Genomic DNA, 13,866 nt, shown 5'->3' on the forward strand with positions numbered 1-13,866 from the left:
TCACGCACTCACTCCACTGTTGTTTGCGCTCTGAATTGGAATCTCTGGCCCTGACAACCCGTGGCATACCACGACTCACTAGAAATGGACGCTGAGTATCCCAGCATCATGGGCTACCTGACGATACACAAACCGGCTAGCAGACGAACCCCAAGTGCCTTACGTGGCAGTGGTACACAGCAGTCGCTTTTGTCTGGCATATGTCTGCAAGGCGACTCTGAATTGCTGGACACCATGCCGAGAGCGAGTCGTCTCTCCTCATCAGCTTTGCTGCTATTTCATCGACTGTGTAGCCAGCGTTCACAGACATGGCTGCCACTCGGGTTGATGGCGGACGACAGCTCCCCCGTCGCGGACTTGCGAGCTCGACGGTCTAGAGAGGGATATGGCTTTCATGTGAGCATCTGGTCAATTCTGTCTTCAATCTACCACGCTTATGTTTGTTGCAGTGACAATGCCCAAGAGACTTGCAGTCTGATTATTATGGGCAGTCACCATAGCAGTTGATAGTCAGCCTTTTTCCACATTGTAATCTCAATATCGAGATCATCTGTGCTGTCAGGGCGCGAGAGCACGAGAATCAGATATCAATTCAAATGCCAGCTTAGCGATTATAGATCGAACTTCCCAGGCTTCCCTACATATCCTCTGCTATAGCTGGCTGCACACAAGGTCAGCTGTCCCCTATCCGTAGACAATCAACCCAGAATACCCCCAACCCTAAACGCGATACAGGCCTCATGGACCCAAGTTCCGCACTGGCAGACGTCGCCGATATACTGCATGGCCGGGGGAGCAATAGTGCAGCAAATGTCCGTCAGCCGGTCCACGTCTTCTACCCTCACGTGGCCCACGGGAACCTTGTAGACAAAAGTCGCCAGAGACTCTGGCCCGTTGCTGGCAAAGTACTGCTTCTCAAACATCATGCCCGTTTGGCCAACGGCGCAGCGGACATGGAGGAGTTGTCCGGCGCCGTGGGGGCCCGTGGCGACGTATAGGGCAGTGTGGCGGCTTGTCTTGCTGGTCTGGCACTCGATGCGGTAGATAGTGTAGAAGGCTTGGTTTTCGTCTGCCATGGCGTTAAATTGGAAGAGGAGTATGTGTTCTTTGATGTGTGGCTCTGCGTGATGTTCTAGCCAAAGGACAATATGGACGAAACGTAAGCTTGACCATATCTCGACGAGAGATGGGGAGAGTGCTGGCAGGGGGAGCGATACCAAGTGTTGCAAACAAAAGGCAGCAGATATCGTGAAGTGTTTCAGTCTTCTTCAAGATTTAATCAGAGATTGAACAGCTGGGGAGGACAGGTGATTGTGCAGACGGAGTGAATGGGACGTCGATTGGCGCATAGAGAGCTCAGGTCTCGACCTGTGCTGGAGTACAAGCCTTGGCTGAAGCTCTAGAAATATCGAGGCGTTTGCCGTTTATCCGGAAGATGAATACAGAGCAACTGTAGAGGAGAGCATCTAGAAGGATCTCGGAAGGAAACCAGGGAAGCAAGAGCTGGCTATGTAGGCGTGAGATGCGTGTGATTGAAGCCACTTCCTTCCCGATACCAGCTGGCAGCGGCCGTCCATCACTGTTTTGGGGTCTGGATTGACGTAGGATGGCGTGAGACAAGCCAAGGCGGGTAAGCGTGTGCTGGATTGGGTTCTTTCTGAAGACGAGATAAATAAATCCATTTCATCTGGGCCCCATGCATCGCTGTATCGATGCGGTTGTTGCACCTCGGGTGTGCCGTCCCTTCCCAGGCCTTGGTAAGAGACCTTTTCTGTCGCTTGGTGCAGGATTCTAGATGCTGCTGCCATTGCATCGCAGCGTTTGGAGGACGAAAAGGGTGAGTGAGTCCTCCTTGCAGTGCTTCCCACCCATCACGGAACCTGGAACTTGAGTGAATGAGTAGATGGCCGGTACGATCGGAGAGTCGAGAGCCAGCACATGCCATCTGTAGCCTACGACCAAGAATAGAAGAAGTTTTGTGTGATCAATGCTCTGCCCAACAGTGCAAACCATTCCGAGGGGTCTTCATTCCACTCTCATGACCATTTCTTACTCACGAACACACAAATTCCCGTCCACGGCTGCAGACAAAGCATCTTCTTGTCACGGTATTTCCATTCCGATACCATCAATGCATTGAGCTCCCCGAGTACAGTTTGATGGCGTATCTCGCCTCTCTGTATAGGATACCTTCAGTTTGCCCCTATTCGGCTACCCTACGATTCCACCGTTGACCACATTGCATCATCCATGATTCCAAGTATAACAGGGGGCGTGAATTGCTCACAGCTAGCAGAGAAAAACAGGCAATCCCTCTTCCTCTCTTGTCATTGCACAACCGGGAGTTCATACAATATGTCAAGGCAGTCGGGATGATGGCTGGGCTCTCATCCCCTTCTCGTGGCAGAATTCTTGAACCACTGTGGCACATGCGTTTCTTTCAAGATGATCGTTGATCAATAAATATGTATGGACGCATACCACTGCCTCTATTCCTGTGATGATCTGTCGGTTTCCTGCTTCTACACGCGACCATTTGTCCAATGTCACGACAACCTAGAGGCAGACGGAGCTCGAGGGACCTTGGTGTAGATGGATGAGGAGAGCAGCTTCGTCAAGCAGCAGAGGTCAAGTTTTAGAGCAAAAAGGGGCAAAAAAAAAAAAAGAAAAAAGGCGCCTCCTGCAACTCGGCTACGACTCTAATCTTCAGATAGATGAAAGCCAAAGAATCTGCTGTATAAGTGGCAAATAAGGTGATGGCGCAGGAAACTGCACCGTTGATGGCTTATTACATGCCTACTTTTACCAATTCGCACTCGTCCCATCACTGTCAAACTCCTACTAGTTAGTATAAGTACCCATATCGATAGATAGGTAGATGATACTGCTAGTTGACGACTAATTCTGACAACTAATATCTTAGTAGCTCGTTTTGTTGGACTACTTGTATTGCAAGAGCTTTTCTCTTCACGCTCCGGCCTCGAAGAATCTGGGCTGTGACGCATTGGCTTGAGCAATGGAATTTTTAGCTGTCGATCCAACGGCGTGTTAGTGGAGGAGAAAGAAATACTTGTGTCTCAGCAGCATAAGCCCCCAGCGCAGAGGTACTCTTCGAGTCTGACTCAACAGCTCTGGGGGCGTGAGCAGCGGCCGATTGCCGGTCCGAAAATATTTTCTCCCCACCAACGACCGATAGATAAGAGAGGGGCAGAAATTCATCACAACTTTTTTGCTTCTTGGTTGGGGAGCTGCATCGACTCCTCCGGTGCAGAAGCTCGCCTCGATACTCTGTTTCCTCATCTTATGGCCATTGAGTGATTCTGCTCAGCAGCAGCCGCCAGAATGCCGTACGAGGTGCTTGTCGGAGGCTCGTGCTTCACGCAGGCCGACGCCCAGAAGCTGCGCGAGCTCATCGACAAGGCCAGCCCCTGCAAGGTGCAGGACATCCAGGGCCAATGGATCTACTACGTGAACCTGCAGGTGTCGTCCCACGACGCCCTCGAGCAGGTTGAGGAGCTGCTGCACGACGTCCGCGGCTGGGGGCTGGCGTCCGGCGGTCCCGACAACGCCTTCACCGTCTACGCCACGCCTCGCTACATCTCGCCCTGGAGCTCAAAGGCCACCAGCATCGCCCACGTCTGCGGCCTGCGCGAGCGCGTCCTGCGCATCGAGCGCGGCCGCCGCATCTCCATCCAGTTCGCCGACCAGCTGCCCGACGGCCACGACGCCGCCTTCCGCGATGTCCTGCACGACCGCATGACGGAGCTCTGGAGCACCGAGCCGCCGTCGCTGGTGCAGATGTTCGAGTCCAAGTCGCCCGCGCCGCTCGTGGCCGTCGACATCTTCGCCGACAAGGAGGACCCGCTGCGCATCCTCCGCGAGTACAACGTCCAGAAGGGCCTGAGCCTCGACGAGTCCGAGATGCAGTACCTCGTCGACGTCTTCACCAAGCTGGGACGGCCGCCGCACGATGTCGAGCTCTTCATGTTTGCTCAGGTCAACTCAGAGTACGAGTGTATCCTTGTCTAACTCTCACGAGTGGGCTGCTTACCGTTTGCATTCAGACACTGCCGCCACAAGGTCTTCAACTCGGCGTGGACCATCGACGGCGTCCCTCAGGACAAGAGCCTGTTTGAGATGATCAAGACCACTCACAAGACCACGCCCGACTTTACTGTCTCGGCTTACAGCGACAATGCGGCTGTTCTTGAGGGTGAACAGGCCAACGTCTGGGCCCCTGATTATTCTACCGGCTCATGGAAGCTTACCCCTGAAGTTGTTCACATTCTCACCAAGGTTGAGGTAAGCTTCATGGATCTCCTTTATAATTTCTTGGTTTGCTTGTTCCTAACATAGCTCAATTAGACTCACAACCACCCCACTGCCATCTCGTAGGTACCCAAAACGACTTGACTCTCTCACTTGGAATAAGACCCGGATTTCCAATCCAGATAGACTAGATCTTGTTCTGTATTCTCTTGTCTCAAAAACTGACATTCTCGCCTAGACCCTTCCCTGGCGCTGCTACCGGCTCAGGTGGAGAGATCCGAGATGAGGCTGCGGTTGGACGAGGATCTACGACAAAGGCTGGCTTGAGCGGCTTCTGGGTCTCGGACCTGCTCATCCCCGACAACCACGCCCCCTGGGAGACTGACGTTGGCCGGCCCCGCCACTACGCCAGCAGTCTGGACATTATGCTGGAGGCGCCCATTGGCAGTGCCCGCTTCAACAACGAATTCGGCCGTCCGGCTCTCGCAGGCTGCTTCAGAACTCTCCTGACCCCTGAGGAGTCAGAAGAAGGCTCCGATCTGTCAAGTGTTGCGAACTGGCGAGGCTACCACAAGCCCATCATGATTGCCGGTGGTCTCGGGTCCGTGCGACCTCAGCATGCCCTGAAAGAAGAGCGATACGTTCGAGAGGGCGCCCACGTTATCGTCCTTGGAGGTCCTGCGATGCTCATCGGTCTCGGTGGTGGTGCCGCCTCCAGCAGCGCCGGCGGAGAGAGCAATGCGGACCTTGACTTTGCCAGTGTTCAGCGCGGTAACCCTGAGGTGATTAGCTTTCTACATGGTCACTTGATTTTTCGGCTCAGTACTAATCATGGCATAGATGGAACGACGCGCTCAAATGGTCATCAACACCTGCACTGCCTTGGGCGAGCAAAACCCGATTGCCATGATCCACGACGTTGGTGCGGGTGGATTGTCCAACGCCCTTCCCGAGCGTGAGTTGCTTTCTAGAACACATAATCTTTCTATGATGGCAACTAACCGAAACTAGTGGTCAAGGACGCTGGATATGGAGGAAACTTTGAGCTTCGCCAGGTCGAAAGCATGGACCGAAGCATGAGCCCTCTCGAGATCTGGTGCAACGAAGCTCAGGAGCGCTATGTCCTGCTGATCAACGCCGACAGCATGAACCGCTTCACCAGCATCTGCCGACGAGAGCGATGCGGATTCTCAGACGTTGGAACTGTTGTTTCCAAGGACGAGAATGGAGCTGCCAGGCTGGTGCTCACAGACCGAGAGTCCAAGGAGTATCCCAGACCGATTGATCTCCCCATGGATGCGCTTTTCCCCCCCAAGCGCCTGCTGCAGCGAGAGGTTGCCTCCAAGAAGCCCAGCCTGCGCCCATTCGACGCCCTGTCGAGCCTGCAAAAGGCATACGGAGATCTGAGCGGCGCCGAGCTCTTCAAGAAGGCGGTCGAGCGCGTCTTCACGATGCCCGCGGTTGGCTCCAAATCCTTCCTCATCACCATTGGCGACCGAAGCGTGGGTGGCCTCACGGTGCGTGACCAGATGGTTGGACCCTGGCAGACGCCGGTGGCCGACGTTGCGGTGACAGCTACGTCGTTCCATATCGGTACCAAGCAGGAGACGGGCGAGGCCATGGCCATGGGTGAGAAGCCGACCCTTGCACTGATTGACCCTGCTGCCTCGGCCAGGATGGCCATTGCCGAGAGCTTGATGAACATTGGTGCTGCCGATGTCACGGGCGATCTGCGTCGCGTGAAGCTCTCTGCCAACTGGATGGCGGCCGTGAACCACTCTGGCGAAGGCGCTGCCCTGTACGAAGCCGTCCGAGCCGCCATGGAGATGTGCACCAGACTGCGAGTCAGCATCCCCGTCGGCAAGGACTCGACCTCCATGAAGACGTCGTGGAAGGATGGCGAGGAGTCCAAGAGCGTCACAGCGCCTGTTTCGGTGGTCATTTCTGCCTTTTCGGCTGTCCGTGACATTCGCAGCACCTGGACGCCCCAGCTGCGTCGGGTGGAAGACGTGGGCGAGACGTCGCTCATGTTTGTCGACCTTGCAGAGGGACGACGAGCCATGGGCGGCTCGGCGCTCGCGCAGTCTCTCGGCGCCGTCGGTGACAAGGCGCCCGACATGAAGAACTTTGACCTCATCACGGACTACTTTGACGCCCTGTCCCAGCTGCACAAGAGCGGCGTTGTCCTGGCCTACCATGACCGATCCGACGGTGGTCTCGTCACTACCGTGGCCGAGATGATGTTTGCCGGCCGCTGCGGCGTTGACATGATGATGGACGGCATCTCCAAGTCGGGCAAGCCGGAGGACATCATCGAGGCCCTGTTCAACGAAGAGCTTGGAGCCGTGTTCCAGATCCGAACTGAGGACGAAATGAACTTTAAGCGATGCTTCGCTACCTGCGGCCCTCCGGCCGGTCTGATTCGCAAGTTTGGCGTGGTCCGGGCAACCTCGAAACAGAACCTCAACATCCGCCACGGAGGCACGACGTTTGCCACTCTCGACCGGACCGAGATGCAGCAGTGGTGGTCCAAGACGTCGTACGAGATGCAGAAGCTCCGAGACAACTCTGCCTGCGCCGAGTCCGAGTTCTCCACGATTGCCGACTCTGCAGACCCCGGTATCACGTACAAGCTGTCGTTTAACCCCGCCGAGAACATCCTTCCCCTCACGTCGTCCATCACCGGCTTCTTTGGCAGAATCCCTCGGGTTGCCATCCTCCGAGAGCAGGGCGTCAACGGCTACGCCGAGCTGGCCTACGCCTTCAAGGCGGCCGGCTTCGAGCCCATCGACGTGCACATGACGGATGTGCTGGACGGCCGCTCGCTCGCCGACTTCACCGGTCTGGCAGCCCCCGGCGGCTTCTCGTACGGTGACGTGCTGGGCGCCGGCCAGGGCTGGGCCAAGTCGATCCTGATGCACGACAGCACGCGCCGGGAGTTTGCCGCCTTCTTCAAGCGCCCCGACACCTTCGCGCTGGGCGTGTGCAACGGCTGCCAGATGCTGACGAGGCTCAAGGACCTGATCCCCGGCGCGCAGGACTGGCCCAACTTTGTGGACAACACGAGCCAGCAGTTCGAGGCGCGCTACAGCATGGTCAAGGTGCACGTCGACAAGTCCAAGCCGTCCGTCTTCTTCCACGGCATGGGCGGCTCGGAGCTGCCCATTGTCGTCTCCCACGGCGAGGGCCGCGCCAAGTTCGCCTCGCCCAACTCGCTGCAGGCGCTGACCGAGGCCGGCATGATCCCGCTGCAGTACATTGACAACCGGGGCAACGCGACGGAGCAGTACCCGTACAACCCCAACGGCAGCCCGATGGGCGTCGCCGGCGTGGCGAGCCCCGACGGGCGCGTCGTGGCCATGATGCCGCATCCCGAGCGGACCATTATGGCGGACATTACGAGCTATGCGCCTCCCGAGATGCTGGAGGAATGGGGCGAGTTTGGGCCTTGGCTGAGGATGTTCCGCAGCGCCCGTAGATGGGTTGGTTAAGAGGGCTCTGGGACTGGACTGGTTGCGTTTGGAATTTTGATCCTTTTCTTTGTGTGTGTGTGTGTGTGTACATCAAATAACTAGAAAATATCCGACATTTGAGGGAGGCGTAGGGTGGGAATGATTGATTGAATCAGGGCTGGTATATGGGATGGCTACTTCCACGAAACAAGAAACAAGATTGCAACTGATCACTTGGACTCTGGATACTGAACATGCACTGCGGTTGCGATGACTCGTTCGTGAAGTATCGACGTGAGGATATCGTTTCATTTCTGCCATTGATCCGTAAATACAACACTCCACTCACAGCATCCCATATGCATTCTCTCCCTCAACGAAACGATGAATAGGGGTATTTCCTGCCATTTGCTCATACCATCATGATAATCATGCTTTTACTTTTTTTTTTTTTTTCATTCTTTCTTCCTCAAAACGCCGGCCCTTCCCATGCCTCCCGCCATAGCCTTACCAACCACGCCTGCTTATGCGGAAACGAAATCTGCCTCTCCTTGCCAAAGCCCGCCTCGTCCAGATGCCGCAACATCCTACCACAAAAAGTTAGCACAAAAACAGGACACATCAAAGCTGGCTCCCAAGGATAGGATGGCCAGGACATACCGCTTATTGTCGACCCGCGGCTCCAGACAGACGCTCATGGTCCGATTATCGTTCAAGAAGCACCACTGCACCAAGCTCGTCAACCACACAGACACCCTCCCGCGCGCCCACTCCTCCCCGACAAAGACATGCAGGCCGCGATCATAGTCCCCCGCGCCGTTGGCCAGGTGCCGGCCCAGAATGTCCTCCTTCACCCAGTAGATCTCGACGTAGCCAAAGGGAACCCCGTTCCACAGCGCAATGGCGGGGAACGAGTGCCGCTGCCGCAGGACGGCCTCGAGGAAGCCCGGCTTGTACTCGCCCCAGAACTCGCTGACGCGGGGCTTGGCCATCCACGTCTGGAGGAGCTGGGCGTCGGTCAGCTGGGTGAGGTGCGTGTGCTCGGGGGCCTTGCCGCCGACGGGGCCGAGGTACGGGACGGGGTGAGGGGACGTGGAGGCGACGCGGAAGGAGAGGTACTGGTTGACGCTGGGGATGAAGCGCGAGTAGAAGATCTCGCCCATCCTAGGGGGCTTCGATCGCACGGGGTGTCGCACGCCGTCTGTGACTGTGTACTGCAGCGTCAGGGGGGGGAAGTACGTCGGGAGATGCGAGGTCGAGTAGAAGGGCCCTATGGGCACCACGGGGGCCTGAGGAGCGCTCGTCGGCGTCGGCCCGCCCGGCAGGTCGCTGTCGAGGCGCGCAAAGCCGTCCATGGACAGATACGGCGTGCGAGACCCTTCGCCGCGGACGGGGGAGCTCGGGCGGCTCACCACGGGCGACCCGGGCACGGACGAGTTGACCTTGTTGTGGTTGGGCTGCAGCGTGAAGAGGAAGAGATGGCCCGGGATCTGCCAGAACATGCGGCGCGAGACGAACATGCGCGCCCACTCGGCGCCGGCATCGTCGAGCCCCGTGCCGCACGCCGGGTCCTCGGCGGTGATGAGCCCCATGCGCTCCAGCTTGGGGATCAAGTTGCGGCCGCGCAGGACGCCCTCGCGCTTGATGTTGATCTTCCACTCGCCGACAGGCTTGGCGGCATCGGGCGTGTCCCTGCTGGCGGCAGTGCGCAGCCGGCGGTCGGGCTCGGGCTGGTGAAAGTACCAGTACAGCGTCACCCAGAGCATCATGGCGATCTGGCGCGTCGGGCTGGCGGCGGGCTTGAAGTCCGAGTTGGACGGGTTCGAGATGGAGGAGATGAAGAGGGTGTCGTTTTGCAGCGTCGGGCGGGAGAAGGGGTGGACGCGCGGCTTCCTGCGGGAGGGCGAGTCTCCGTCTTCGTAGTCGTCGTCTTCTTCGTCGTCGTCGTCCTGGGGCAGGGATTCGACGTCTTCCTCGGTGTGCAGGACGACGTTCCAGCCGGTGGGGAAGGCGTTGGGATGCATGGTCATCTCGTGGCTCTTGAAGCCGAGGCCGGCGAAGACGGGGGTGACGGTGAAGGTCTGGCCATCGGGGAGATGGAGGAGCTGGGGGGCCATGGCGGCGAAGGGGGGAGGGAGACGGCGAGCTGTATGCTATAAGACCAACAAGAGAAGGAGGAAGAAGAAGAGGAGGAGGAGGAGGAGGAGGAGGCTGAAGAAGATGATGGGTGAGAAAATAGAAGAAGTAGAAGACGAGCGTTATCGTAGCTCTTTGCAAGGATGGAGAATCGATAGCATCAGCGATATGACATGGATTTGTGTGGGGAATGAGCAGCAGCTATTACAGCTTCCAGCGCAGGGCGGGGGCGGGGTATCAATGAGCAGAATGAAGAGATGAGGAGAAGAGGGAAAAGAGCTGTGAACCGGGGTGGGCGAAAGAGCTTAGTTGTAAACAAGGCTGGAGCTACGTAATCTCGAGGAATCAAGAAGAGGCTGGTTGGCCCCGGATCTCACAACCATTGCAAGGTAATAATAAATAATGCGTGTAAGTTGGAGACGTACGTGCCACTGTGGGAACCAAAGGCATCAGTAGATACCATCAGATGCCTTGCATATCGATGATTGATTCTGGGGTGTGTGGAATTTCAAAGCAAGAGATTTTCTTTGGTATTCCCGTGACACAAGGGACGGGCAACAGATGGGGCCATGGTACGATCAAGACGTTGAACCAGCAATACAGTAGTGTGCCATCACCCACCTGGCCTTATTATTTCAGGGCGGGCGACAGCTGATTGTGGCAACGCTAGCAAAAGGCAGATGGCGACGCTCGGTGCAGCGGATCGTCGATTCTACTGAAAGATTTGGAGAAGCTTCATGATAGATCAATCAGCAGAGAAAGTAGATGCCTATTAATCAATCAAGACACAAGAAGAATAAATACATGTCTGAAGAGCGTTGCCGTAAAAATCACTGCCGTTCCATGCATGCCCGCCTGCTCCTCCAACCACCAAGTTAGTACCTGGAAATACACACCCCATACCTTATCCCTCCCATCTACACGCTCTCAACGCCATGACAGATGCAATATTCATGTACAAGCACCTCGCTCACCCCCCCTTGTCCAGCTGTTCACATTGACAAGCCCTCACTCCGCCTTGTTCAGCTCCCGCTCCTCCCTGCTCTTCTTCTCCACCTGCACGTCCTCGTCATCCTCCTCCACCTCGTCCTTCTTCCCATTCTTCTCCTTCTCCAACACCTTCTTGACCTGCTTCCCGCCCAGATCCTTCATTTCGTCCCATTCAACGCCGTACTCCATCGCCACGGCCTTGATCTCTCGTCGCAGTGCGTTCGCCTCGTGCAAAAGGTGTTCCCACTTCTGCGGATCAAACCCTCGCTCCTGATACAGCGCATGCTGCCTCCTCGAGACCGTCACGTTCATCGCCGCCTTGTAGCTCAAATCCCTGCTGATAAACAGGAACCACAAGTAACCCCCCATAATCGTCGTCAGCCCAGCCAGGTAAGTAATCGGCTCGACCAGGTCCCATCCGAAATCCGTGTGAAAGGTCACATAGTAGACAACACACCACCAACTCGCCAAGGCCGCAAATCCCCCCTGGGCCAGACGATGGGCCCCCTTGTGGGCAACCAGGTCGCACTCGGCCTTGATCTTGGCCATCTCGTCAATCTCCTTGGACATCCGCCGCAGCTGCAGCCGCATGTAATACGTCCGATCCTTGAAGCTGGGCACCGCCACCCGCAGCTCCTGGTTGTAGCCCTCGATGTTGATGGCAAACTCTCTCCCGCGCGCCGCATCCCGGATGAAGTCGCCCACTTCGGTGCTGCCGCTCCATCGAACCCAGTTCGCCTCGCTGTCGTGCGCAGGACCCTCGCGGCCGAGCCCTGAGTACGACGCCACGTTGCTCCTCCCCTCTTCGCCGGATCTGCTCGAAGCTTCTTCGTGGTCGGCCTCGGCTCGGAAGATGATGTCGGGGAGCTTCTCGCGCCCATTGACCCTCAAGGGGGGGATCTCCGCCTGTATCAGGCGCTCGAGGTACGACAGCGGCTGTTGGGGGTGCACCAGCAGCGCTAGGGCCTCCGTCTTCTTGCCGTTTTGCTCGCGGTTGCGTCTCTTCTCCTCGGATTCGTTGATGCTCTCCTGCTCGGGATGGAACGGTATGGGCAGGATAAGTTTAAGCAAGCGTGTGGGCGTCGTCAAGAGCCTCCCTATTGTCTCTGTTGGTTAATCCTCGATAGAAGCCCAGCAATGCAGAGTCTGGCATGGACTGAAACGCACCCTTTGACTCGTCGCCTCCCGAAGGATCGGGCGACGTCACCTTGTACTGCTTGCTCCCGCTCTCTCGATGCCAGGGCCTGTCATCGGCCTTCCTCTGGGCCCCCTGGCGCTTGGCCACTTGGTCCGTCTCATCGTCGGCCTTTTCGTGCAGTCGCTTCGCCTTTTTCGCCGCCTCGTCTTCTCGGACGCTCTGAGATGTTGAAAACAGCCTCGAGGGGATGCTGAACGGATGAATTGATGTCCGTCTGGGCAATGGCAGCGATCTCGGCCTCAGCCCCCGTGCCCTCGAGATTGGTGGCAGGACGCGCAACGCCGCTCTCGCACCGGCACAAGGACCCATCATTGTCCTACCAAGTCGCTCATTCGTCGGGCGAGAGAAGTATAATTAGAGTTCTGGATTAGAGAGGAGACGAAGGCTTTTTTTAAAGCCTCTCGAGGAACTGTGTCACTATGAAGCCGTGCAAGTCGTTTAAAGTGAAGAGCTGAACGACTAGATGAAGCCAAACCTGGTTCAGTCTATGCTATACTGAACCATGACGTCACGAGCCTCTTTGGCGATCGTCTCTCTTGTACCTCCGTATCTTGTATCTCGTACCTCGTACCGAACCCGCGGAATTCAATTCCTTAGGTACTTACCCAAAGAGACCCTTGAAAAGGAGCGGCAGCCAATCGCGTCTCGCCTCCCAGCCAAAAGCGCTTGGTTCCGTCCGCCATGGCTTCAACTCTCTATCATTCAGGCACCTCCAGCCTTGAACCGTCGAGGCTTCATTGATGCCCCGAATCCGGTCTGTTGCCGTGACAATAACAAGCCACTCTTTACTTGGACGGAATAGACCAATGTACACAAAGTCGATGACAAGAGACTCACTGTCCTGATAGACTTCAGATTGAGGAGTCTTTTCCCCGGGCCGAACCTTGACATGGGCCCTTCCAGAGACGAGCGAGCCAAAACGGCAAGGGGCTTTCTCAACAAGAAGCTTCCGGTGATTCTCAGATCCAATGGCAGGGCCAGGAGAGGAGCCGAAAGCGCACAACTGATCGCAGATCCTCCTGGTGTGCCTCTAAAGGCCCTTACAGCAGCCACAAGCTTAGAGTCCACCAACCAGCCGGACCATGTCCGTCCACCTCCGGCATCCCATGGATCCTCCCGGTGAATCCCTTCCGGGTTCCATCCGGATATCGCCTGTCGACACCCTTAAAACCGGCGTCTCGGCTGTCAAAGCTTGCTCCGTTCTGCATTGTCGTCTTCAATATGGCGTCTCCTCTACGGCCCGGAGGAGCCACATCACAGGCAGAATGGCTGTGCTCGAGAACTACGCTCAACCGGTCCCTCCGTGAAGAGTTTTACCGTCTTCCTGAAGTGAGCGCTGTCTACACGCCGGACGTCTTGGTCTGCAAAACATGAGACGAGGACCCATCGGACTTGGAGCCAGCGAATCGGTTCTCCATCGACGTGGTCACTGCGGCCATGCTACGCATCCCAGACACAGAAACAAAATCAACAAGGCGAACTGGTCTACTCTGAACAAAGGCATCGGGACATGGTACTAGCCAGAACGCGCTGTGTGATGCTTATCCTTAGGGCAAAGCATATTGACCGAGTTGTTCTGGGGGCTTGGGGGTGTGGTGCGTACGGGAATCCTGTAGAGGAGATTGCGTCTGCCTGGAGGAGGTGCTTTCTGGGCCTTGTGCCGGAAGAGCCCACGGGGCTGAAGTTTATGATGATCTACAAATAGTGTTTGCTACCGGAGACGAGACCATGCCTCGTAGGTTTGCAAGAGTGTTCGGTTCTGATGCAGTGTTTGAGGAGGGTGGTGGCGCGGCGACGAGGTCTAGCCCGGAGTTGACAAAA

At 56.6% G+C, this 13,866-nt stretch overlaps 5 protein-coding genes across 5 annotated transcripts; 2 read left to right on the forward strand and 3 right to left on the reverse strand.

The window, feature by feature from the left end:
* Positions 1–698: 698 nt before the first annotated feature.
* CCMA1212_006498 (uncharacterized protein) lies at positions 699–1,076 on the reverse strand (the record flags this gene model as incomplete). The annotated part of the gene is made up of 1 exon (XM_073703717.1): positions 699–1,076. The coding sequence occupies one exon, from the start codon at positions 1,074–1,076 to the stop codon at positions 699–701; it is 378 nt and encodes a 125-aa protein (XP_073557832.1).
* Positions 1,077–3,342: 2,266 nt separating this feature from the next.
* Positions 3,343–7,760, forward strand: CCMA1212_006499 (Phosphoribosylformylglycinamidine synthase; the record flags this gene model as incomplete). Its single annotated transcript, XM_073703718.1, has 6 exons — positions 3,343–4,007; positions 4,065–4,302; positions 4,366–4,391; positions 4,508–5,051; positions 5,110–5,224; positions 5,281–7,760. The coding sequence occupies 6 exons, from the start codon at positions 3,343–3,345 to the stop codon at positions 7,758–7,760; spliced, it is 4,068 nt and encodes a 1,355-aa protein (XP_073557831.1).
* A 430-nt stretch (positions 7,761–8,190) lies between these two features.
* CCMA1212_006500 (uncharacterized protein) lies at positions 8,191–9,838 on the reverse strand (the record flags this gene model as incomplete). Its single annotated transcript, XM_073703719.1, has 2 exons — positions 8,191–8,308; positions 8,382–9,838. The coding sequence occupies 2 exons, from the start codon at positions 9,836–9,838 to the stop codon at positions 8,191–8,193; spliced, it is 1,575 nt and encodes a 524-aa protein (XP_073558026.1).
* A 1,027-nt stretch (positions 9,839–10,865) lies between these two features.
* CCMA1212_006501 (Calcium uniporter protein 5) lies at positions 10,866–12,357 on the reverse strand (the record flags this gene model as incomplete). Its single annotated transcript, XM_073703720.1, has 2 exons — positions 10,866–11,944; positions 12,015–12,357. The coding sequence occupies 2 exons, from the start codon at positions 12,355–12,357 to the stop codon at positions 10,866–10,868; spliced, it is 1,422 nt and encodes a 473-aa protein (XP_073557998.1).
* Positions 12,358–12,948: 591 nt separating this feature from the next.
* CCMA1212_006502 (uncharacterized protein) lies at positions 12,949–13,750 on the forward strand (the record flags this gene model as incomplete). The annotated part of the gene is made up of 2 exons (XM_073703721.1): positions 12,949–13,404; positions 13,448–13,750. Coding segments are annotated over 2 exons (759 nt in total), but the record flags the coding sequence as incomplete, so codon positions are not given.
* Between the last annotated feature and the right edge of the window lie 116 nt (positions 13,751–13,866).

The sequence above is a fragment of the Trichoderma ghanense genome (genome assembly GCF_004382785.1).
Source record: "Trichoderma ghanense strain CCMA-1212 chromosome Unknown scaffold_7, whole genome shotgun sequence".
Classification (NCBI taxonomy): domain Eukaryota; kingdom Fungi; phylum Ascomycota; class Sordariomycetes; order Hypocreales; family Hypocreaceae; genus Trichoderma; species Trichoderma ghanense.